The sequence below is a fragment of the Aulonocara stuartgranti genome (assembly GCF_965226115.1).
Source record: "Aulonocara stuartgranti genome assembly, chromosome: 4".
NCBI classification, from domain to species: domain Eukaryota; kingdom Metazoa; phylum Chordata; class Actinopteri; order Cichliformes; family Cichlidae; genus Aulonocara; species Aulonocara stuartgranti.
In genome coordinates, this window is record NC_138942.1 from 33,973,947 (window position 1) to 33,998,077 (window position 24,131).

Sequence of the window (24,131 nt, forward strand, 5' to 3'; positions counted from 1 at the left end):
AAGTCATGCAGTAGAGGGATAAAATAAAATAAAATAAAAATAAAATAAAGGCAAACTAAGACTGTCTCGCACTCTTTTCTTTTTGTTTTCTAGATGTTGCTTACCAGGGTCCCGTTCATGTAATTCAGAAGCTATAATTAATGAGAAAAAGGAGCGTATTATAATCACAAGTGGGCGGGTTTTCCTACACTGACAGTAGTTTTTTGAGGAGAAATTTACAGCAAAGACGTCTCACTCTGACATAAATACATTTGCCTTTGATGTATTTATGTCAAAGTGACATAAATACCCCCCCCACACACACACACACACACACACACTTCATTTCTATGTATTTTTATAACTTTGTGTCAATTTCATGTTATTTGCCATATGCCCATTATGCGTACACATTAAGGCCCATGAGCGTGTGAGAGTGCAGCATCTTTGTACATAGAGACGATCTCTGTCAGACGGCGGAGCGGTTGGGGGTTTTCAATCTGTGGCGTGCACTCTGTTGCTGGAAGAGGTGCGGTTCGTACCAGCGTCTGCGTATTAAACTTCACACGGAGAAACTGCAGAGGTACGTTTAGATTAACTTTGAAGACCACTGTTTGAACTGCGACCTTAAAAGAAAAATCTAACTTCTCAGTTTAAACTATTCTGGACATTTTCCGCGCTCTTGGCTTTTGTGAATCTCGCGGGGTGGAAGCTGGTGTCGAGCATGAATGGACCACTGTGAAGTTGAAGTGAAATGGGAGTAATGTGCACTTGCAGTATATATATATGCTAACTAACACGGTGTAGTTCACACAAGTGATCTCGGTGTGGGGTTTTAGTGGCAGCTGTTTTTGTTTGGTAGCTCACGCTCCACACTTAGAAGCGACTACAAAACAAAGTGATGGCGAGTGAGCAGGATGGCTGCACTGTTGGCATTTTCTTTACCAAGAATGGAAGGAGCTTAGCCGTATCCAGGACGGGTTGGTGGTGGGAAAGTTCCCCGATACTCAAATCTGCTATCATTATTCCCTTGTATTGATTTGGTGAGTTGGGACAAGCCCTTACACCAAACAGAACTGACTCATTGGACTTGACCTTGTGCCATGGGCGGGTGTAAATATAGAAACATACAAACAAGAATATGCAAGACATTCCAAAACAAAGTTTGACGAAGCTAATTATGGCATCTAACTCTCAGTCTGAAAGATCGGTGGGCAAGATAATTAAGATAGTAGTTAAGTAGACTGGTAAGAGTTTAAAACCACTGTTTAAAGCACCCGTGTTTGGTGTGTGCTAGTTTAACTTCCGTGTTAAAAAGCTAGAAACAGCTTTCCTACTGGCTATACGTTACATTAAGGTAGTGTATGTTAATGCTTTCGTGTGCTCGCGCGCCTCCTCGTGTGCACGCGCGCCAACGGCAGGAAAAACCAGCTTGTCTACGTTGTTCAGATGCTTCAGCAAGACAGTCCATTTCGTAGTTTTACTAACGCTACTAGAACACAAGGGCGTAGATTTGGCATGGACGGAAGGGACATGTCCCCACTAATATCCAGCGATTATTGAATTGTCTCCACCAATAATTTAAACTCTTCGAGTAAAGAAAAACAAACCCGATAGAAAGAAAAAAACATCTGTCGACGTCTCATTCACACAGGACTGGAATCCTATAGGAATTTACAGAGGTCATTTAGAAAAGGTGCAATGGCTTGTAGCTAGTCGAAGTGTGCAAAGCCAGTGAAAGGTCAAGTGTCCGTTTCACCTGTTTCTGGTTACATAGGTGGGGGGAGAAGTGTAGTTGTTTAGTTTAAACATAAGTGGTGGAAAACATCTGTCGTGGCTTTCACTGATGACCAGTGTTGGGACTAACGCGTTATTAAGTAACGCGTTACAGTAACTACGTTATTATTGTGGTAACGAGCACGGTAACTAGTTATTATGCCAAAATCAGGAACGCGTTACTCGTTACTGGGATTTAGATAGGGTCGTTACTCGTTACTTCGTGTGGTGGCATCGCGGAGTTTCCACAGATTCAGTAACATTAGCAAGTGGTGGAGGCAGCAGGTGGATGAAGGAAAAGGGACGCAGAAGGAAAAGAGACCCGAGGCGGCCGCCGGTCCAAGTGTGAACTGAACTTCAGGTAAGAAGTTCTGACCTGCAGTCTCTCTGGGTCAGATATAAACCAAGCTTAGGTTGAGTTTATTTTCGTTATTCTGACTTTTTCCGTACTGCGTGCTAGCTAGCATGACGGAGTTTCTACACAGCTGGGTGGTGCTATGAAGTTAATGATGTTGAACCTTAATTTGTTCATAAGTTATTAGAGTTGCCAGCCGTCCCGTCTGGTATTCAGAGAAAATATTACTTATTTCTTATTGAGGTGAAAAGGAACAGTTTGTCCCGTAATTCAGCTACAATGAAAAAGGCACAAAGCTGGAGTTATTCTGTCTTTACGCTGCACAGCTGCCTCTTCTTCTCTCATTCTCCCCCCTCCCTCTCCCGTTTCTACTTCAATCATGAAAACTGATCAATGATCAGCTGATCGGCTTTTCTCTCTTGTTTGTTTATCGCCCACTTTGCGCCGAAAGAGGAAACCAGCGGATGTCGCGCTAAACAACAGCAGCACGTTTAAGCTTGATCAGCTGTTGTTAGAATTTATTTAATATTAATTTCTAGTATCAGCTGATGTTTGCTGGAGCCACAGCTGTAAAAAAAAAAAAAGCTGCTGGTCATGATATGGTTTGGTTATCTGGTGAGAGGGAAACATGAAGATGAAACCAGGAGATGTCCTTACTGGATCATCAGAGCTGAGCAGGTGATGGAGAAACAGGTTTACCTTTTAGGTGACATGAATGAGTTGAAGGGAAGTGAACTGTTTCTGAGAGACAAATAACCCCAGGATCCTTTTTTAGGTAGCTGACAGCTGGTAACTGTGCAGGTGCGGATCTAGCAAAGTGTGGCCAAGGGGGCATGTAGGGCATTAACAGGGAATGGGGGGCACAAAGAAATACTTTACTTTCTTATTCTCATTTAAAATGTCTAGCTTTTAAAAAATAATTATCTGAATCTTACAACAAACGATTGATAGATTGATGCATATATATATACCATCAAAACAGTGAACATCACTGTCACAACAGTGTTTGTTTTCATTCAAAGGCTTTATGATTTTTCCTATAATGGTGGGCCAGTTTCTAGTCAAAATGCCCGGGCCAATTTTCTGTCCCAGTCCAGCCCTGTATGCAGCTCATCTGCAGTCTGGTGTTACCTACATCTTCCTATTCAGAAGGCAGAATTTCTGAGTTCTGAGTACAATCGAAAGCACCACGACTGCAGTTTTTGTGTTGGATGTAAAAGGCGCACATGACTCTGTGACGTAGGCTAGAATCATGGCAGCAGTCAATGACGGTCCAGGCGTGGGATTTCTCTCGTGGAAATATGCACGTTATCATATCCTTTCTATTGGTAGGTGGCACAGTGCACTTGTGGCAAGTAAGCAAGCTAGAAGACTGGCAAAGTTATGGAAGCAACACATTAACAAGAGAATTCTGAGTAAAACCAAAGTTACTTTCCCTAGTAACTAGTTACTTTGAAAGTAACGAGTAACTTGAAGTAACTGAGTTACTTTTGAGAGAAGTAACTAGTAATGTAACTAAGTTACTATTTTAAAGTAACTTACCCAACACTGCTGATGACACACTACCTCGTTTAGAGTATAGATGGCACGATACCACTTTTTTATGTCCGATACCGATATCATAAATTCGGATATCTGCCGATACCGATATGAATCCAATATAGTGTTTTTTAATCAATAAAACAGTTTTTTTTAAATATCTTGCTGCTTTTTGTATAAGTTCATACTCAAGTTTAAAAAACCCCCACTAAAGCTATTCTTTTATACCTGTATGTTTAAAAAAAAAAAAAATGCACTGCAGCCAAAATATTTCATAGTTCAGCAAAACTGATCAACCTAATAAACTTAAACCTGCTCCATCCTCCCTATTCTGGTATTTTAAAGAGTAAGCAACCTAACTAATAGGGCTTTAAAACTCCCAGCAAAAAAAATAAAAATAAAATAGGGAACCACCCACCCTCCACCTCATGATGCTTAATTGACGTAATCAACTGTAATTTGATGCAGTGTGTAAAAAAAGCACAGAAATAAATTATTTTTCAAGAAATATTAAATAGATTCAACATCTTTCTTCAACAGAACTGCAGACTGCACAGATGGTTCCCTCCCAAAGGAAAAAGTACTATAGCTTACTAGTGTATATTAGACCTAATAGTTACTATATACAGTAATGGACTTCTATACATTTTACATCAGATTAAAACTTTGGGTGTAAGATTCAGATAATTATTTATTAAAAGCTCGACATTTTAAATGAGAATAAGAAAGAAAAGTATGTCTTTGTGCCCCCTTTTCCCTTTTCACTGGTCCGACGTGCTACGGTTATGAGCCGAGTTATGCTGTGTCGCAAGTTTTGTGAGGTGCTTTTTTGATATTTAATGGATCGGATTACATTTTTTTGTTTCTCTCCAATATCCGATCCAGTGATTTACGCTAGTTTCGGACCGATACGTAATATCGGATCGGTCCATCTCTAGTTTAGAGTATAAATATATTGCCACAAGTTGCCGGCAGCAGCATTATAGTGACACAGCATAAGTCAAATATAAGCACAAAAGCATCCCAAGTGATGTTTTTCCTGGAAATTCCAAGTGAAGTGTGTAACTGCTTGACAGTAAAGCAGTTTAACAGTGTAACTACAAAAACAGTGCAAGGTTATAAAACAGTTGGTGCACTGGGTAAAATGTAAATGAAAACAGACTGCAAAGATTTGCAAATTTCATGCACCCATATTTTATTTGGAGTTGAACAGAGAAAATGCATCAAATGTTTGAACTGACAAAATGAATGCTCACAAAAAAAAAATTTGTGATTTGCAGCTTGCACATCTGCTTCCATCCAAATGACATAATTTACAGGGAAAGCCTGGCATATTTCAGCAAAACATTTCTAAACCACGCACTGCACTTATTACAACAGCATGGCATTTTAGTAAATTAGTCCGGCTGCTGAATGGCTTGCGGTCCAGACTTTTCACATTTGAAGTATCATGAAAGACAAATGGTGACTAAAGAAGACCCAGAACTGCTGAGCTGCTACTAGAGCTGGCTCAAGAGTTAGGAGTTCGCCTTGTAATCGGAAGGTTGCCGGTTCGAGCCCTGGCTTGGACAGTCTCGGTCGTTGTGTCCTTGGGCAAGACACTTCACCTGTTGCCTACTGGTGGTGGTCAGAGGGCCCGGTGGCGCCAGTGTCCGGCAGCCTCGCCTCTGTCAGTGCGCCCCAGGGTGGCTGTGGCTACAATGTAGCTGCCATCACCAGTGTGTGAATGAATGGGTGGATGACTGGATATGTAAAGCGCTTTGGGGTCCTTAGGGACTAGTAAAGCGCTATATAAATACAGGCCATTTACCATTACCATTTAGAGCTGGGCGATATGACGATATATATCGTGTGGACGATAGAAAAGTGTCTATCGTGCCATTTGTCTTCTATCGTTTCTAACCTAATTTTATAAATTATTACATAAAATATGTCATTAACCGGTCGGAGTGGGCACGCTCCGTTTTGCCTAATTATTTTTAAATCCCTGTATAACTGGAACCATGTAAGCTAGGGCAATAATTTTTTTTGCATATGAAACCGGAGGAGTTGTACTTACATCTTGGGGCGATTGTGGAGTTCGCCTTGTAATTGGAAGGTTGCCGGTTCGAGCCCCGGCTTGGACAGTCTCGGTCGTTGTGTCCTTGGGCAATACTCTTCACCCGTTGCCTACTGGTGGTGGTCAGAGGGCCCGGTGGCGCCAGTGTCCGGCAGCCTCGCCTCTGTCAGTGCGCCCCAGGGTGGCTGTGGCTACAATGTAGCTGCCATCACCAGTGTGTGAATGAATGGGTGGATGACTGAATGTGTAAAGTGCTTTGGGGTCCTTAGGGACTAGAAAAGCGCTATACAAATACAGACCATTTAAATCTTATGCTACCAGCTTGTCCTCGGTCACGGTTTCCTTCCACATATAGCTTTGCAAAAATTGCATAAAAAGCACTTGCAGCAACAAAAACATAATATTCCAGAAACACGCTTTGCCGAACAACTTTTCATAACACTTCCTATGTTGGAAGTGTTGTTGTTGGTCAGCGCGAACTATCGCATGTCCGCCATTACCTGCCCGGAACCGGAAGTGACGTCATTTTCGCGGAAAATGTAGTTTTTTGTTTGTTTGTTTTTTTTACCTTCAGGGCCTTATAAGCCTATACTGGTGTTTTTAAAAGTTATGTTTGACTTTATGCGTTTCTGTATCATTTCTGGGATGCTTAGAACTCAAATTACACTGTTGGAAATCGTTTATTTTGATGCACATGCTGTTTTTTTGCAGCAAGTTGGGAAAAGAAAAACTATAGCCAGCCGAAGATATAGCAGTCTTTCACACAAGGCTCTTATGAGAAAACGTCCAAGCGCCATAAACAAACCACAGGAGCCGTCTCGCATTACATTTGTAAATTCATGGCCCCTGTTTATGTAGTTGAGAAGGACAGCTTTCATGACCTCGTCAAAGTCCTTGATCTGAGGTACGTTATGCCCGGTCATAAGCACTTCAGTAAAGTCGAGTTGCCTCGCTTATATGACGCATGCCGGGCCAAAGAAGAGAAGGATGTTTGCAGTGTTGTGCATTATGCTTTGACGACTGACCTATGGACGAGCAGAGATGCGCAGTCCTACATGAGCATAACCATCCATTTCATTAACAATGACTCCACCCTCTGCGCTCGCTGTTTACAGACTGCATACTTTCCATATGACCACAGGTCAGGTGGTATATTGTGATATATATCGTTATCGTGATATAAAATAATTCATATCGTGATAAATATTTTTTCCATATCGCCCAACACTAGCTGCTACAAACCGATATCGGACAAGTTATTAAGTTAGTCAGCAAATACACATACAAAATATTGTCAGTTGAAGATTAAAGCACCTACCAATATTTATTTTTTTCTCACAAGTTATTATTTAAGCAAGACTGAACCTCTGTACTAATGAAATCCAGCACTGTGGGGCTTTTAAACAAGGCAGTTAAACCTTGTTTGGGTTCACAAGTTATGGTTATGGAGGAATCCAGATCATTCATCCGTCCTCCCGAGAACACAACAGTTCTGTGTCCTCGGGCAAAGTTTCAGCAACTGCGTTCATTGTGAGACAGTGTCTGCTTGTCCACATCCACCCCTCCCACGTTCACACACACCAGCAGAGAAATAGTTGTTGGAAGTGAGAAATGTGTGGCAATCAGTTGCTTGGCTGCGCAGCGAGAAGAGGAAGCAATAACACAAACACGCTCCCTGCAACGTGACTTCAAAGATTGTGTGTTGCCTGCTTTCTGTAACTTCATGGGTGTTGGATCACCATCTTTTACTTGAAACTTTGTTAGTCTGCATGTGGCCCCTCTAGGCTCTTCTCCTGCCCCTCAACGGAACCCTTACTCCAAAAAAACATCAGAGAAACCAGTGATGTCATTCAATGTTCCGCTAACAAGGAGCAGCGGTGACTCAGAGTATTTAGTCAGTCCTCCAGTGAAACTGCCTGTCAGACTCGTGTTCCTCCAGTTAAACCTGGTCTATCTGTCTGCTGCTGAAGGCACGATGGTATTTGCTCAGACTTGCCAAATCCTGGTCAGAAATTTAAGTCTGATAGGAAAAAGGATGAGTTATATGCAATTATACAAGCCAAAATCTAGCTTGTTCCAGAAATGCCACTGAAGTTATTAAATGTGTTGCGTGGAGCTCACTGAGGATGAGACGTGTCGGCGTGGTGGCTGCTGTTTACACAGTTCAGTGTTGAAACAGACTGTGCAACTGCAGGTTTAGTCAAACAGCAAGCAGCATGTACTCTGTGTGCATGGGGCTGCCGTGAGACAACGACATTCCAATGATTCATTAAATTAGTGTAACAATATCGTGCAGAGAGCTACGTTGAGGCTTATCAAATTGGCTGTTCATTCATAAAGCAAGCCAAAAATTTACAGGTTATGAAATCTTATCTGAAATCGCTCACATTCTTCTCCACAATCACAGTCAAAGTCATGATGGTTTCCTGGCTGCAGAGATCGAGTTTAGTTTTGGATCAGATAAGAAGTAAACAAAACACCGCTTCCTCTTGGTGTTCACATTTGTGCTTGTGTTTCCATAGAAATGGCAGAGGCCCACCAGGCAGTGGCATTCCAGTTCACCATAACACCAGAGGGCATCGATCTGCAGCTGTCCTACCAGGCGCTGAACCAGATCTACCTGTCTGGAGTACGATCCTGGAAGAAGCGAGTCAGCCGCGTGAGGGTGAGCATCACAACCCCAGACTAATCAGGCTGTGTACGATTTATTTTAAAAAAAAAAGTTGTTTACTGTTCATTTAAAGCATTTATTTCATTAGAATGTTCAAAATGCAAAATTGTACTAGTGGGGGGGGGACAAAGGTATGAGAATCCCATAAATGTTTAATGCTTGGAGGAGACTCCAGGTGGAATGGGTGGCACATATAGAACGCCAGGACTGCCATAATGAATTAATTAAATACACCATTAAATAATTAATTAAATGTGGCAATAGTTAATTAAAATTGGAATTAATTAATTAAATAAATAGTTATGACACATGTAATTAATTAATTATTGACACATTTAATTAATTATTTAATGATATATTTATTTATTTCATTTTGGCAGTCCTGGCGCCTGGCTCTCGTCATGAAATAATTTTATCTGTCAGCCTCACCCATCAAACTCAGGAGGCGGGGTTAACGCTGCCCATGCAGCTTCTCTAACATTTGATTGGTTGCCGTGCAAAGTAAGTCCAAACAGGTCGATCCTAGATAATCGATTGCTTGTGTAGACTTGGGGCAGCCAGGTATCCCAGAATGCAGATCAAATCACAAGCAGCAATGGTGGTGGTGTAGTTTTAAAATACCCCGTTTTTCTGTCACCAGCTACACTTTTAACAGTGTTTTAGCCGCGAATGTCGCGACGTATGTCTGGTCAGGTTGTCAACATAGAACATGTTTGCAAAAGTGCTCAGATGTTTTCAGAGATTTCACTAGCTCTGCTAACAGTTAGCATGCAGAGTGCACCCAGGGGGTTACGTTAACCGGTTTGTTTACATATTCCACTCTCCGTGTTCCACATGTTGCATTCGCAGATTCTCATTTTCACCGAACGATCGTCTCTTTCCGCCTGGTCTTGTGTCTCTGTGCTTCTGTAACATAAAGAACGAGCTGACATTTTTCTCACGAAACCAGCGATCAGCTCAACAGACCCTCAGTTTACCTGCATGCATCCTCCTCCTCATCTGTCAGCTGTTTAACACCTGCTGCTAATTCAAGAAACACGCCTACGTTACCTGGTGATAGTCACAGTTTAACTGGGCAGCCGGTGCTCAATATAAAGCAATGTCAGCGCATTTTTCTGCACAAGATAAGTAAATATAGTGTTTTCCCCGAGCGCAGAGCTGCTGGAGCTTGTTTCCTTACAGAGCACTTTATAGGCGAACAGCTTCATCAGCGGCTGATGTCCAATCACCGGCACACAGCTTTGAAACCTCAGCTGAGTTTTAGCTTTAGGACTTCATTCACTCAGGTTCTGTCTGTCGGGTCACGTTTACTTCGCTGTTTTATTTACAACTGAGCAAATCGGTTTGGCTGAGGTTAAAGTTACGTTTCATAACTGCATAGTTTCACAGACGTTTAATGGTTCACTGGCACATGTGTTAGACTGAACTATTCGTTTTTCTTTATCTGGTGTGTTTTGGATTTAACAGTGAATTCTGAGATTAAACTGACTTTTAAAATGTTTTTATACAAAGAGAAGGCACATTTCCACCGAGAGGAGCAGAGTTTGCAACAGCATGTTCATCATGAAGTCTGCAACCTGGACAGAAATATTATATCATCTGTTTTTTAATAGTTATTCAACTGTATTCTAAGCACCAGCTGTCTGTTAGAATGTGATTTTTTTCTCTCTCTCTGTTGGCAGAGGTATAAAAATGCACAGGAAAATCTGACGTGCATGGCAAACTTCACCGACAATATTTAGGGAGGAATAAACACACATCAGCCTTCGGCCATTTTGATGAACGCATACGCTCCCTAGAGCGCACTGACTTTATTAACAGCCACACAAATGTGAACCACACATCAAACATAAATGAACCATTTGCCTGTCTCCATAATTGAGAGCATTTTCTCTTCTTATGTCAACACTCTCTCTCTCTCTTTTTTTTTTTTTTGCTTTTTCGGTCATGTTATGTTTACCTGTCAAAGGCTTGTTACAAACTATGAAACACATGGTGCAGACTTCTGGATGTTAGAAGAAAACTAATACTGCTCATGAAGGAGACTAAAGGCAGGAAGGTGTCCTGTAAAACTAAACATGTTAATAGGACCTCCCTATTTATATCATAGTTTATGATATAGCACGTGTATTTCAGTAATAGCCTGCTGATTTCAGTGTAGTGGTGAACAGTCGCACAGCTCACGTAGGCGTTATCTGTGATACTCCTTAACTATAATTTATCCAAGTTAACTTCAGTTGACCATTCAGACGGTTCTTTTGCAATGAAAAACATAAACACCCATGCTGCCGGTAGGTTTCCTCAGTGCCAGCTGTTAACATTATAGCTGCTTATGCAGTAACCATGGTAACCACGGACTCTGAGCGGCTGGATCGACGGAGGTCAGACAACAATTTTACATGTATGATCTTAAAACAGGACACAGCCACTATACGTGCTGGCCTCATATCAAATGTGAAGGCAGACTGAGTCTATGTTTGACGTTTTTTATATCTAATCTTCCTTTTCAAACATTTAAACAGCAGCGAGTCTGCAGCTGAGGGAATACAAACTCAAACTGTCGGAACAGGTTTGCTCGTTTCTTGGATTCATTTGGTGATTTATTAAATGTATAAATGTTATTCTAATCTGCTGCTGAGTCTCTTACACTTTTCTTTATGCTGTATATTTTCACGTCTCTGGAATAGTTGGAAGTTAGATAGTCAGCTGGGAAACTCTGTGTTAACTCATGGAGCTGAGGATATCGTGGATATGCTGACCTCGCTGCGTGGTGTACAGAGCGAGGTCAGCATGATTAATATTCACAATAAAAATATTAGCCGAACATCATGAAGTCTGTATGTGTTTCACAGTGTCGAACAACCTTTGTACAGTTAAAGCCAGCAGTTACTACATGACGGAAACACCAACGTTATCTCTTTTATACACAGGTCACGCTGATTACTGAACAAAAACCCAAAGATCAGATGTTAAACAGGTTTATTTGCTCTCTCTCCTCCTTAAACATGTTTTTAATGTTAGTTATAATTCAGAATTGGCGACTGAAACACGTAGGACACATAAGAACATCAGGAAATAAAACACCGATAAATATAACCTCAGTAAAAGAAGTCAGCGGGGGTTACTACAGCTGTGTACCGGGGCCTGCGCTTTGTCGGTGGGATTGCTTGCGTGGCGAGCGGGTCTATCCCACGCTTTGCCGTGAGACTGGGACGACATCTCCGAAATCATCGAAACACTTTTGCAAAGAGGCTGTATCTTGACAAACCGACCAGACACATGAAGATTAAACCACTACATTCTCGGCTAAAAAAATATTAAAACGGTATTTGGTAACACACAAACAGGGTTTTTCAAAGCTCAGTTCTGTTAGCTTTCTGTTGTGTGCTAGAAACAATGGCCACCAGGCCAAAGCAATGGTTTTGACTCGATCAGCGTTAACCCCGCCCCCTGAGTTTGATGGGTGAGGCTGACAGATAAAATTATTTCATGATGAGAGCCAGGCGCCAGGACTGCCAAAATGAAATAACTAAATATATCATTAAATGATTAATTAAATGTGTCAATAATTAATTAATTAAATGTGTCAATAATTAATTAATTACATGTGTCATAACTATTTATTTAATGAATTAATTCCAATTTTAATTAATTATTGCCACATTTAATTAATTATTTAATGGTGTATTTAATTAATTCATTATTGCAGTCCTGGCGCTCCATAGGCACATGCTGTCACTGTGATCGTGGTTAAATCACCTAGAGATGGCACAATACCACTTTTTTATGTTCGATACCGATATCATAAATTTGGATACCGGCCGATCCCGATCTGAATCCGATATAGTGTTTTTTAATCAATAAAACAGTTTTTTTTTAAACATCTTGCTGCATTTTGTATAAGTTCAAACTGAAGTTTAAAAAAACACTTAAGCTATTCTTTTATACCTGTATGCAAAAAATACACTGCACCCAAAATATTTCATAGTTCATCACTGATCAATCTAAAAAACTTAAACCTGCTCCATCCTCCCTATTCTGGTATTTTAAAGAGTAAGCAACCTAACTAATAGGGTTGCAAACTCCCAGCAAAACAAAAAAAACAGGGAACCACCCCCACCTCATGATGCTTAATCAACGTAATCAACTTTAATTTGATGCAGTTAAAAAAAAATGCAAAAAAATAAATTATTTTTCAAGAATAATTAAGTACCGTATTTCCCGGACTACGAAGCGCACCTGAATATTAGCCGCACAAGCTAAAATCAGGGGAAAATCCTGTTTTGTACATACATTAGCCGCACCTGACTAAAAGCCGCAGGTGTTTCAATGTTGACTCATCATATGTAAGAGAATATGCACAAAGGGAATTGTCAAGAAAGAGACGGCTGTTTGGAGAAATCACTTTTATTAATATTGTGAAAAACAAGTTATGGGTACATATTTGCATAACTTTTTAGGTATATGTACAAGTAGCGGTAATTACAAGTACGAAACATGTACTGTGCTTCATAAATGAGTAACAAATGTAGTACATAACAGTAACCTACAGCACACCAGAAAAATAGATTCAGACTACCTTTTAGGCTCAGGTGCAGTGACACGGCTTCAACAAGAAGAAAAGTCAGTCCTTCACCACCATCTTTCTCTTCTTCCTGCACTAAAACCACCAAAGTCCTCTCCTCCAGTGTCGGAAACGAACAGGCTCAGGGTGGATACGTCATCCACTCTCCGCTTCTCTCCTTCGTTGTCACTTTCAAAACCAACCAAAGAAATCCTCGTTGTCAGAGTCAGAGTCAAACACCCTCTGAAGGGCCGTGGCGGTGTCCTCCTCTCCATCATGCAGCAGTCCAGCCCTTCGAAATCCGTTGGTGATCGTGGATGTTTGCACACTTTTCCACGCTGTCAGAATCCACCGGTGGAGTTGAGCATAACTTGCTTTTCGCAAGTTTATCGCCGCTCGTCATCCACGTCTCCCGCTGAACGCGTAGCGCTGCTTTGAAGTTTGTTTTTCGCGCTACTTGTATGGCACTATGTTTCCTGGCGGATGGACATGTGACCAACACACCACTCTTGAACCCCGATACTGTGTGTCTGATCACATGCCCTTCCGCCAGGCAATGTAGTGCTGTACAACAGCGGAACAAATCTTACGATATGACAAAAATCATGGACAATCCATAGAAAAGCCGCACCTGACTAAAAGCCGCAGGGTTCAAAGCTTGTGCAAAAAGTAGCGGCTTATAGCCCGACAATTACGGTGGAGTCAACATCTTTCTTCAACAGAATTGCAGACTGCACAGATGGTTCCCAAAGGAAAAAGTACTATAGCTTACTAGGGTATATGAGGCTACGTTCACACTGCAGGTCTTGATGCTCAATTCCGATTTTTTGATCAAATCCGATTTTTTTTTGTCTGCTCGTTCACACTACAAATAAAATGCGACAGCAAACGCGCTCTAGTGTGAACGCTCAAAGCGGCCGCATGCGCAAAAGAAGACGTCACACACAACGCGCTCTGTTTAGACCCAGAACAAACTATATTGTTTGACTGATGGCCGTTAATATAAAGACTTCGGACTTCACGTTTCCCAATTTTTGCTTTAAGTTATTTTGTTATTTACATAATAATGTAAATAACCTAATAATGACCCTTATTGATGTTTTAGAGGAGCGCTGCTTCAAAGGATAGCTGCAGATTTCTGTCAGACTCTGCAGATTATACAGTACAAATAAAATGTTTACGTTGTCTTCCCAACAGTTTCACTAACATCTACACTGGATGGCCAGGAAGCGTTCATGATGTCTTCTCCAGCGCTGATAATTGGCTTCAGTCTTGTGTCGGTGACGTAAAAAATGGATTTAATGCGACATGACCGTTCAAACCGTCGCTTTCTAAAACATCGGATATGTATCGGATTCAGTACCACATACGAAAGTGACCCAGATCGGATTTGAAAATATCGGATTTGCGCCGTTCACACTGTCATAGCATGATCGGATATGAATAATAATAATAATGGATTGCATTTATATAACGCTTTTCAAGGCACCCAAAGCGCTTTACAATGCCACTATTCATTCACTCTAACATTCACACACTGGTGGAGGCAGCTACAGTTGTAGCCACAGCTGCCCTGGGGCAGACTCTAGGGTAAAGTATCTTGCCCAAGGACACAACGACCAGGACAGAGAGCCCGGGGATCGAACCGCGACCTTCCGGTTACAGATGCGATTCCCAAACCCCTGAGCCACGGTCGCATAGGGTCAAAAAAATCAGATTTGATGCGCTTTCGCCTGCAGTGTGAACGTAGCCTTAGACTTAACAGTTACTATATACAGTAATGGACTTCTATACATTTCACATCAGATTAAAACTTTGGGTGTAAGATTCAGATAATTATTTATTAAAAGCTCGACATTTTAAATGAGAATAAGAAAGAAAAGTATGTCTTTGTGCCCCCTTTTCCCTGTTCATGCCCTATCAGCCCCCCTGGCTAAACTTTGCTAGATCCGCCCCTGCACAGTTACCAGCGTCAGCTACGTAGAAAAAGATCCTGGAGTAGAAAGTAATATTAAATACATTCTAACAACAGCTGATCAAGCTTAAACGTGCTGCTGTTGTTCAGCCGCTGGTTTCCTCTTTCTGGTGCAAAGTGGGCCAAAAACAAACAAGAGAGATGGACTCGTGACAAAAAAGCTGATCAGCTGATCATTGATAAGTTTCATGATTGAAGTAGCAGCAAGAAGAGGCAGTCGCTCCATATATCGGTTGTTAAGCTTAGCGCGGGAATGCTTTACAAACATTCAGAGATGAACTTACACACTTGCTTTACTTCTCTCTGGGATCACTTCCTCGGAGATGAAATGCCGGGTTGGTAGCGAGGCTACAAATACTCAACCAGACAACAGGTCTTGCATGCCACAGCCGCTCTATCACGTGAGCACACTGCTCCGACGTGCTACGAGCTGAGTTACGCCGTGTCGAAAGTTTTGTGAGGTGCTTTTTTGATATTTAATGGATCGGATTACATTTTTTATTTCTCTCCGATATCCGATCCAGTATCTCTACTGATTTGTGCCTGATGGATTTATCAGCTGGGCCAAAACATCTATCAATGTTAGCTATTTGCAGATATATTGGTATTGGCGTTTATATCAGCCAATAAATGAAAACGAAAAGGAAAGCAGAAACGGGAGAAACGCCGTTCAACCATGTTGGGTTTGATGTTGCAGAGTTTGCAGCTTCCCTGCTGGCAGCACCACCGCTGTAATGATATCGACTGATTCAGTTTTAAGCTTTTGTTCAGCAACCAAAATCCAGAGAAGGCCTGTGTGTGTTGAGCTTCATCAGTAATGCAAACAAACAGGTTAAATGTTGTTAATTGTCCTGTCATAATGTCTGTTTTTCAAAATTATTACTTTTCACTGACAGTTATCGTGGTATACTTGGAATACCATTAATCAGGAAGGGAATGCCTTCATTGTTACTTTTTTTTTTGGTCAATATAAGATTTGTTAACATTTCAGCTGCAAGAGGATTACTATTATTTCACAATCACTGACGTGCTTCACGTGTGGTCACGTGGTTTTATACTGCTACACATCAGAAGTCTGTATGCAGTTGAACGTTGACTAAATTTCAGTGTTTCCGCCAAATCAGCACTCTCTACTTGTTGTTACCTTTGTGAGAAGTAGGCGGGTCATTCGTGTCCAGGATGGGGCTGACTGCACATGGCAGTATTACGTGGTCTACCTGGGTAACCCTGGTATGATGTTTGCCCTTCTGGGTGACAGCTGTTAATATTTGCATCACCACTTGTGGGAAGTCATTATGTTCAGTAACAATCTCTTTGTAACCTTCAGTGTTTGTTGGTGAGTGTATGAAATCAAATGAGGCCAAACACAGTTGAAACCCATAAATGTTTCCCCACTCATGATTAGAACATTAAGAAACACATCAGTGTCATGTTTGGCTTTAGAGCAAAGTTTATAAAAATGATCTGAAACGACACAGCTGTGAAACCAGGTGTGCTGGATCATATTCACATCTGTAATGCGTTCCTTATTAAAGCTGCTAATGGAAGATGGTTTTTCACCTCTGAAGGTCTGACCTGCACTTTGTTTCAGAGCCACCGCTGAATAATCCCAATGCCTGTTTCTTTTTCTCTGCTAACAGAACAGTCTGATTAAAGGAGTGTACCCCGCCAGCCCGTCATCCTGGCTCTTCGTTGCCATAGGAATCCTGGCCACCATGTACATGCAGTCGGATCCCAGCATGGGGCTCATCACCAAGATACAGCAGCACCTGCCGCTAAGGTACACAACGGCAATGTCAGTGGCAAAGTTCTTTAAAATGGGCAAAATGATTTGATAATGCAAAGTAGACAAATTAGACCATAATTGTGTCGTTGTTGGGTTTTGTTTTAATCAAAGTAACAAATCTGAAGGTGCAAAAATAGGTGAGCACATGGAATCATAATTTAGCTTTATCAGGGTAAACTCTGCTCTTATCTCGTCTGCTGTGGGTGACGACAGGGACGAAGTGTATGTATGTGTGTGCGTGCAGCAGAGAATGATGAAGCTACCATGATTGGTGGATACATGAAGTGGTGAAAATGTAAAATGGTTCATGGGTACTTTATCTGACTTAACAGTTGCAAATAGACTTTTACTCTATACTCGAGTAAAACACTTCATACAGCTCATTCACCCATTCACACAGCACTTTTTTGTTCTTTTTCTACATCTAAGAGCTGTTCTGTCAATCATTCATTATGAAGAACGCCTCGAGAGCAGCTCTGTATCTTCCCCAAGGAGCTTTTGGCGAGCAAGCGAGCAAGGCCCATGATTGATCAAACTTCTCTCAGAGTTCTGCAGACAAATCAAGTGTCAAGAAACTATAATGTGATGCTTATTTTAAGCCCAGCATCTTCCTTACCTCCTCAGTTCAGTTGTTATGTCTTTGATGCCATGTTGTTCTGGAAGTTTTGCTCTTGCTCATGTTTTTATGTTGCTTAGTAGCTTTTATTTCTGCACACTGTATTTGCCCACAGTTTCACTCATGTCCCTGTGCTGTGTTGCTGCTAATGGTGATGCTGCCGCGACTCAGAAACCTGAAACATTTTATTAAAAACATCTCATGGGGACCATATGACAATAACTGCTGTGATAACTAGGACTGGAATTATGTGTCCAGTTGAAGTGTTTCCAAGTGTGTGAGTTTTTCCTTCTTAAAGGTGCAGCAGCACTCTAAGGCCTTACAGTGAGGAGGGCTGGAGTTGTGTATACATATATAGCAGGTTTTTCAGCATGTTAACAAGATGAGTCAGTACAGAGGATTGTGGGTGTGGTGCTTAAACCTGAACTTTCCTCTACTTCCTACCAGCCTGACTACTAACTGTAGCTTTATATTCTTGCATAAAGCATCACTGATTCACTGACTGCACCTGTTGCCTTCATGATGTTCTGAGTCATTTCAGACAGCAAGGTTAATAAACAGATGAATATAACTGGCAGGATAGAGGGCATGGTGAAAGCGAACAGTGACATTCATTATAATGACTGTAGCTGAACATGTGACATGAATGAACTGAAACCAACATGAGTGTAAGGGTGATCACATGTCTCAATCACCAGTGCACACATTCATCATCCACCACATTAAATCCACCTGTCTAATATTACAGTGGGGCAAAAAAGTATTTAGTCAGCCACCGATTGTGCAAGTTCCCCCACCTAAAATGATGACAGAGGTCAGTAATTTGCACCAGAGGTACACTTCAACTGTGAGAGACAGAATGTGAAAAAAAAATCCATGAATCCACATGGTAGGATTTGTAAAGAATTTATTCGTAAATCAGGGTGGAAAATAAGTATTTGGTCAATAACAAAAATACAACTCAATACTTTGTAACATAACCTTTGTTGGCAATAACAGAGGTCAAACGTTTACTATAGGTCTTTACCAGGTTTGCACACACAGTAGCTGGTATTTTGGCCCATTCCTCCATGCAGATCTTCTCCAGAGCAGTGATGTTTTGGGGCTGTCGCCGAGCAACACGGACTTTCAACTCCCGCCACAGATTTTCTATGGGGTTGAGGTCTGGAGACTGGCTAGGCCACTCCAGGACTTTCAAATGCTTCTTACGGAGCCACTCCTTTGTTGCCCGGGCGGTGTGTTTTGGATCATTGTCATGTTGGAAGACCCAGCCTCGTTTCATCTTCAAAGTTCTCACTGATGGAAGGAGGTTTTGGCTCAAAATCTCACGATACATGGCCCCATTCATTCTGTCCTTAACACGGCTCAGTCGTCCTGTCCCCTTGGCAGAAAAACAGCCCCATAGCATGATGTTTCCACCCCCATGCTTCACAGTAGGTATGGTGTTCTTGGGATGCAACTCAGTATTCTTCTTCCTCCAAACACGACGAGTTGAGTTTATACCAAAAAGGTCTACTTTGGTTTCATCTGACCACATGACATTCTCCCAATCCTCTGCTGTATCATCCATGTGCTCTCTGGCAAACTTCAGACGGGCCTGGACATGCACTGGGTTCAGCAGCAGAACACGTCTGGCACTGCGGGATTTGATTCCCTGCCGTTGTAGTGTGTTACTGATGGTGACCTTTGTTACTTTGGTCCCAGCTCTCTGCAGGTCATTCACCAGGTCCCCCCGTGTGGTTCTGGGATCTTTGCTCACCGTTCTCATGATCCTTTTGACCCCACGGGATGAGATCTTGCGTGGAGCCCCAGATCGAGGGATATTATCAGTGGTCTTGTATGTCTTCCATTTTCTGATGATTGCTCCCACAGTTGATTTTTTCACACCAAGCTGCTTGCCTATTGTAGATTCACTCTTCCCAGTCTGGTGCAGGTCTACAATACTTTTCCTGGTGTCCTTCGAAAGCTCTTTGGTCTTGGCCATGGCGGAGTTTGGAGTCTGACTGTTTGAGGCTGTGGACAGGTGTCTTTTATACAGATGATGAGTTCAAACAGGTGCCATTCATACAGGTAACGAGTGGGGGACAGAAAAGCTTCTTACAGAAGACGTTACAGGTCTGTGAGAGCCAGAGATTTTCCTTGTTTGAGGTGACCAAATACTTATTTTCCACCCTAATTTACGAATAAATTCTTTACAAATCCTACCATGTGGATTCATGGATTTTTTTTTTCACATTCTGTCTCTCACAGTTGAAGTGTACCTCTGGTGCAAATTACTGACCTCTGTCATTATTTTAAGTGGGGGAACTTGCACAATCGGTGGCTGACTAAATACTTTTTTGCCCCACTGTATGTAGGTCCCCTCTCATGGTGCCAACACTGCTCTGGCCCGTCGGGGCATGGACGTGGGACTCCAGGGGGATGGAGACATTGGGTTCCTGGGGTTGTAGGGTTGGGCCTCCGTGATTGGGCTTGTTTTTCAAACATCCTGGCTCGGATTGGGATCTGGGGAGTTTGGAGACCGGGCCAACATCTCGGACCGTTTGTCATGTTCCTGACTAGTTTTGTGGTGTGGTGGGGTGCACTGTCCTGCTGGGGACGACCGCTGCCGTCAGCAAGTGTCTTCGCCAACAGCTGATAGGTAGGTGGCGTGTCTCAGTTAGGGCTGGGCCATATTATACCGTTCACGGTAATACCGGTATAATGTTAGGCAACGATAGGAAAATGAAATATCGCGATAGAATGGGAGTAAAACGCGCATGCGCAGTGCCTTTGTTTTCATACGCACATGGCCGATTGTTGAGTGAAACAGATGAACCAGAATTGGTTTGTAAAAATGGTGCAACTTCCGTGATGTGGAACTGGTTTGGTGTTTGTCCGTCAGATACACAACAAAGCACATTTTTTTGCAGAACATGCAAGCAGCCGTTGTTATTGTCATATTTGTCGGACTAAGATGCTCTTAAATCTGGGAGTAATCTGGGTCCTAAACTCCGTATGCTTCAGGTCAAACAACACTGCAGCATCACTTAGAGTTAAAAACTGTCTAAATTCTTTCATCTTTAATAAAACGATCAGCATTGCTGCTTTACCAGGTGTAACTATGAAGTTTAACTTCCAGGCATCCATGAAAACAAAAGTTATTACATTTAACGGAGTTAGAAGTTAGCAGGAAGCTAGCGGAAGTTAGCTCGCTAGTTTCGCTAGTTACCTAAGCATGATATTGCATGTTCTGACTGAGAGATTTCTGAAAAAAATCAAACGTACAGCTCTGCTATCACTTCCAACATAAATGAAGACAGGAAACTAAACAGCAGTGACGTTTGTAGGGTTACTGAAGTTGGGCTAGCTGGTATATAATGATGTGCTACGTGATCGCTAGCGATACAGCTATGTTAGCATAACATAAACAGTGAAGCTGGAGGACGAACACTAACACTTTTCCACTTATAAAAGTTAACGTGAAGGTTCTTCATGGTTAGAGACAAATGCAATCGCATGGCAGGATGCTGTAAACGGACCAATCTTCAGTCAGGAGAACAACTGAGATAATCCATCCACAATATGAGGTTAGTCATTAATATACTGCAACAACATGGGAATAGAGCAGCTGCCAGAGAATTCAACATTAATGAATCAATGGTACAGAAGTGGAGGAAGCAAGAAGAATGAGTTTAATAAAGTTTGATTTATCTGACTGCTTTGTTTCGCTTAATGTGCCTTATAATCCCGTGCATTTTATGGTCCGAAAAATGCGTACTGCACACTGCAGTTTAATGTTGCAAAGCACCTCTTTTTAACTTCAGTGGATATTATATATGGTTATGCTCAGGATATGTCAGCCCATTTCTACTGGAAATGCCTTTTGGTTAAACTTTCAGCAAGGAATTTGCATTTGCACTGTTACATTTTTATAAAGCTTTAATGTACATAAAAACCAGCTTCTTGTTTAAGTGAAAATAAATGGAAGGTTGTCTTTTTGCGCTAGTAATGTTGTGGAGTTGTATTTTGTCTCGCATCAATTATATCGTCGGTTATATCGTTATCGCAAATTTTCAAATATATATCGTGATAAATATTTTTGGCCATATCGCCCTGCTCTAGTCTCAGTTACATCCACCTGAACGCTAGGAACCGAGGTTTCTCAGGAGAGTCAAAACTCACTTTCCTGATTACCAAGCTGTACTAGTGCAGTACTAGACTACAGAAAAAAACTGAACTGCCCGTGCTTGTTGCCTTCATTATGAGTTTATTACTTTTTAAATGCAATCTAATATCATAACATCTAATATCCTAACATCTTATTGTTTTTAATACTATGCACAGTTCACTTCCTCAGTGGCCCGCTAGGTGTTGCTGTTGTATTTTTATACTGTCAGAAGCCTCACGGTAAGATTAAACATGAGCTATGTGAGTGAAATGCACACTTTCTCAGTTTTGCTAAAGTATTTTTGCATCAGTTCTTAGCTGTAGATAAAAATACTTCCGATCGGTGTTTAGTGTAGCTGTAATCAGATAATACTGCTTATTACCTCACATTTGAAACTGATTACCAGGCAGTTGTCTGGTTATATCTGAGCCTCTCTGGGCTGGACTCTGAGTGTTGCCGATAAATATGGCTGTAAATTACCATGGTGGTGTGTAGAGGCAAAATTACAAAAATTGTCTTTTTTAGTTATTTTATCAGATATGGGAGATGTCCCACTGCTCTGTTAAAGTAACAAACAGAGCAACGGGACATCTCTTAAAAAGGTCATTTATCAAGACTGTTCCTCCCAGTTTCCTGCAGATTGTATTATTTATTGTCTATTGAAAAAGTTTCCTTGTAGCTGCTCGCATCATTAAAGCGATCTCACTCCCTCTGTGCAGTCTCCACATGTCCCTCAGTGCCCAGGGCCAGACTATGGTGTCAGCGCTGGTCTTCAGCACTCTGCTGTGGCTCTCCCTCATCCTCGCCCTCAGGTTCTGCCTCAAACTGCTGCTGTCCTACCACCAGTGGATGTTTGAAAAGCACGGCCGGATGTCTAACACCACCAAAGTCTGGGTGGTAAGCCACGTTCCTGCTCGGTCCCACAGCTTCCTCCAGAGGCTGCTGTGTAATATTTATGTTGGATAACATGAACCAAAAGCACATTGATTATTTTTAGGCTGAATGGTTCCATGTTATAGTGTTGTGTGGGTTTTTTCTTTTCAAGCACATAACACGTCCAAAAATGCTGCAAACATGAAATGATGTAAAGCTGTTTTAAACATGTTTCTCTGATTTGAAAGAGTAACAGTCTCACTGGATTGTTTGCTTTGCCTCATTCTTGTAGTTTAATTCCTTTTAAGTGGGGCTTGTTCGAGCTTCTGAGCTCGTCTGTTATCTACAGTAGATGGCAGCACACACTGTCAAGCCTGCAGAGCCCTGACTGGGAGAAAAAATTCAACTACTGCTGGTGATGATTTACAGCAACACTTAATACTCGCTTAAGCGTGAGTTTTGCTTGGAAGTAGGAATGTTCATCTGATCTTGGAGGATTGGTCCATGGAGTTTGGTTTTGAAAATCATGATGATTAAATAAACAGCTCCAGTTTTTCAGTCTTGGATCGGAGCAGTATCTGCCTCCTAGCTGGAAGAGAACTTTGAAAGGGAGCTTTACTTTAAAGAAACTTTATTTTCATTGTCATTAAACCTCCTCCTGTGATAAAGATCGCACCCAGCCCTCTCTAATATTCAAAGACTGAGGGTTTTTGTTGTAAAAGGTAGAAAATCTCTTTTAGGGATAAGATTACATTTTCTTATTGAAAGCACGCTGTCTGTAATGACCGTCTAAAACTGTCTCCCCTCTTTGACCTCTGTTTCTTTCAGCCTCTGGTGAGGTTGCTGTCAAGCAGGAAGCCTTTGCTGTACAGCTATCAGTCGTCTCTACCTCACCTCCCCGTTCCAGCCATCCAAGACACCGTGAGCAGGGTGAGCGTGAACATACACCTGAACACATGGTGGCACATTTAAGTTTGTTTTCTCTCCCCATCCTTATCCTTATCATCTTGTGTTCAAGAATCAGATTAACGCTGCCTGAATGTTTGCTGTTATCAGTACTTGGAGTCGGTGCGCCCTCTGCTGACGGACCCGGAGTTTAAACGCATGTCAGACCTGGCCAATGAGTTTGAGTCGAATCTGGGGAACCGCCTCCAACGCTACCTGAAACTTAAAGCTCTGTGGGCCACCAATTATGTAGGTATTCAGCAGGAAGTACACCCAGTGCAGCTGACAGCGAGGGGTACAGGAGGGTGTATTGACTAACCCAGAGTTACTCATGCTCAAGGGCAACACACGCTGACCTTTGTCCAAACTAAATGAATTGACTCTGTATACAAACAAAAAACAATCTTCTTCACTGCATAATATCATTTTTATAATTAAACAAATTACTAAACTTTACAATTTCCCCAATAATTTCATGAATATGAATTTGTGCATGGCTGCTTTTTTTTTTTTTTTAACCTTGCCAGAGCAGGTGCAGCAGGTTTATATAACAACACAAATGTCGGTTATTTTCATCATTTCTCCAGCTTGTTAACAACTTCACCAGGTCACAGGACATGCCCATCATTTAGCTGCTTTGATCCTGAAGCTTCCGGCTCTGAGCTTTGAATGAGTTAAATGTGTTTGTGGTGGTTCTGCTGCAGTTTTGACAAACACTTTGTGTCACTCACAGTGAGTCGCTTCACAGCCTTCATATTAATGTGAAGGTGCCACAAATGTTTCCTGTGCTCGCCTGGTAGTGCAGAAAAGTATAGCAGCATCTTAATGATTATTTAAAGCATA

At 41.7% G+C, this 24,131-nt stretch overlaps 1 protein-coding gene across 1 annotated transcript in view; it reads left to right on the top strand.

The window, feature by feature from the left end:
• The first annotated feature begins 448 nt into the window (after positions 1-448).
• Positions 449-24,131, top strand: part of cpt1a2b (carnitine palmitoyltransferase 1A2b) — a 56,143-nt gene continuing 32,460 nt past the window's right edge. The window contains exons 1-6 of the mRNA XM_082530025.1: positions 449-562; positions 8,231-8,373; positions 16,559-16,698; positions 22,190-22,367; positions 23,172-23,273; positions 23,400-23,537. Of these exons, the coding sequence (XP_082386151.1) occupies positions 8,233-8,373; positions 16,559-16,698; positions 22,190-22,367; positions 23,172-23,273; positions 23,400-23,537 (699 nt within the window). The 5' untranslated portion in view covers positions 449-562; positions 8,231-8,232. The remainder of the gene's footprint in view (positions 563-8,230; positions 8,374-16,558; positions 16,699-22,189; positions 22,368-23,171; positions 23,274-23,399; positions 23,538-24,131) is intronic.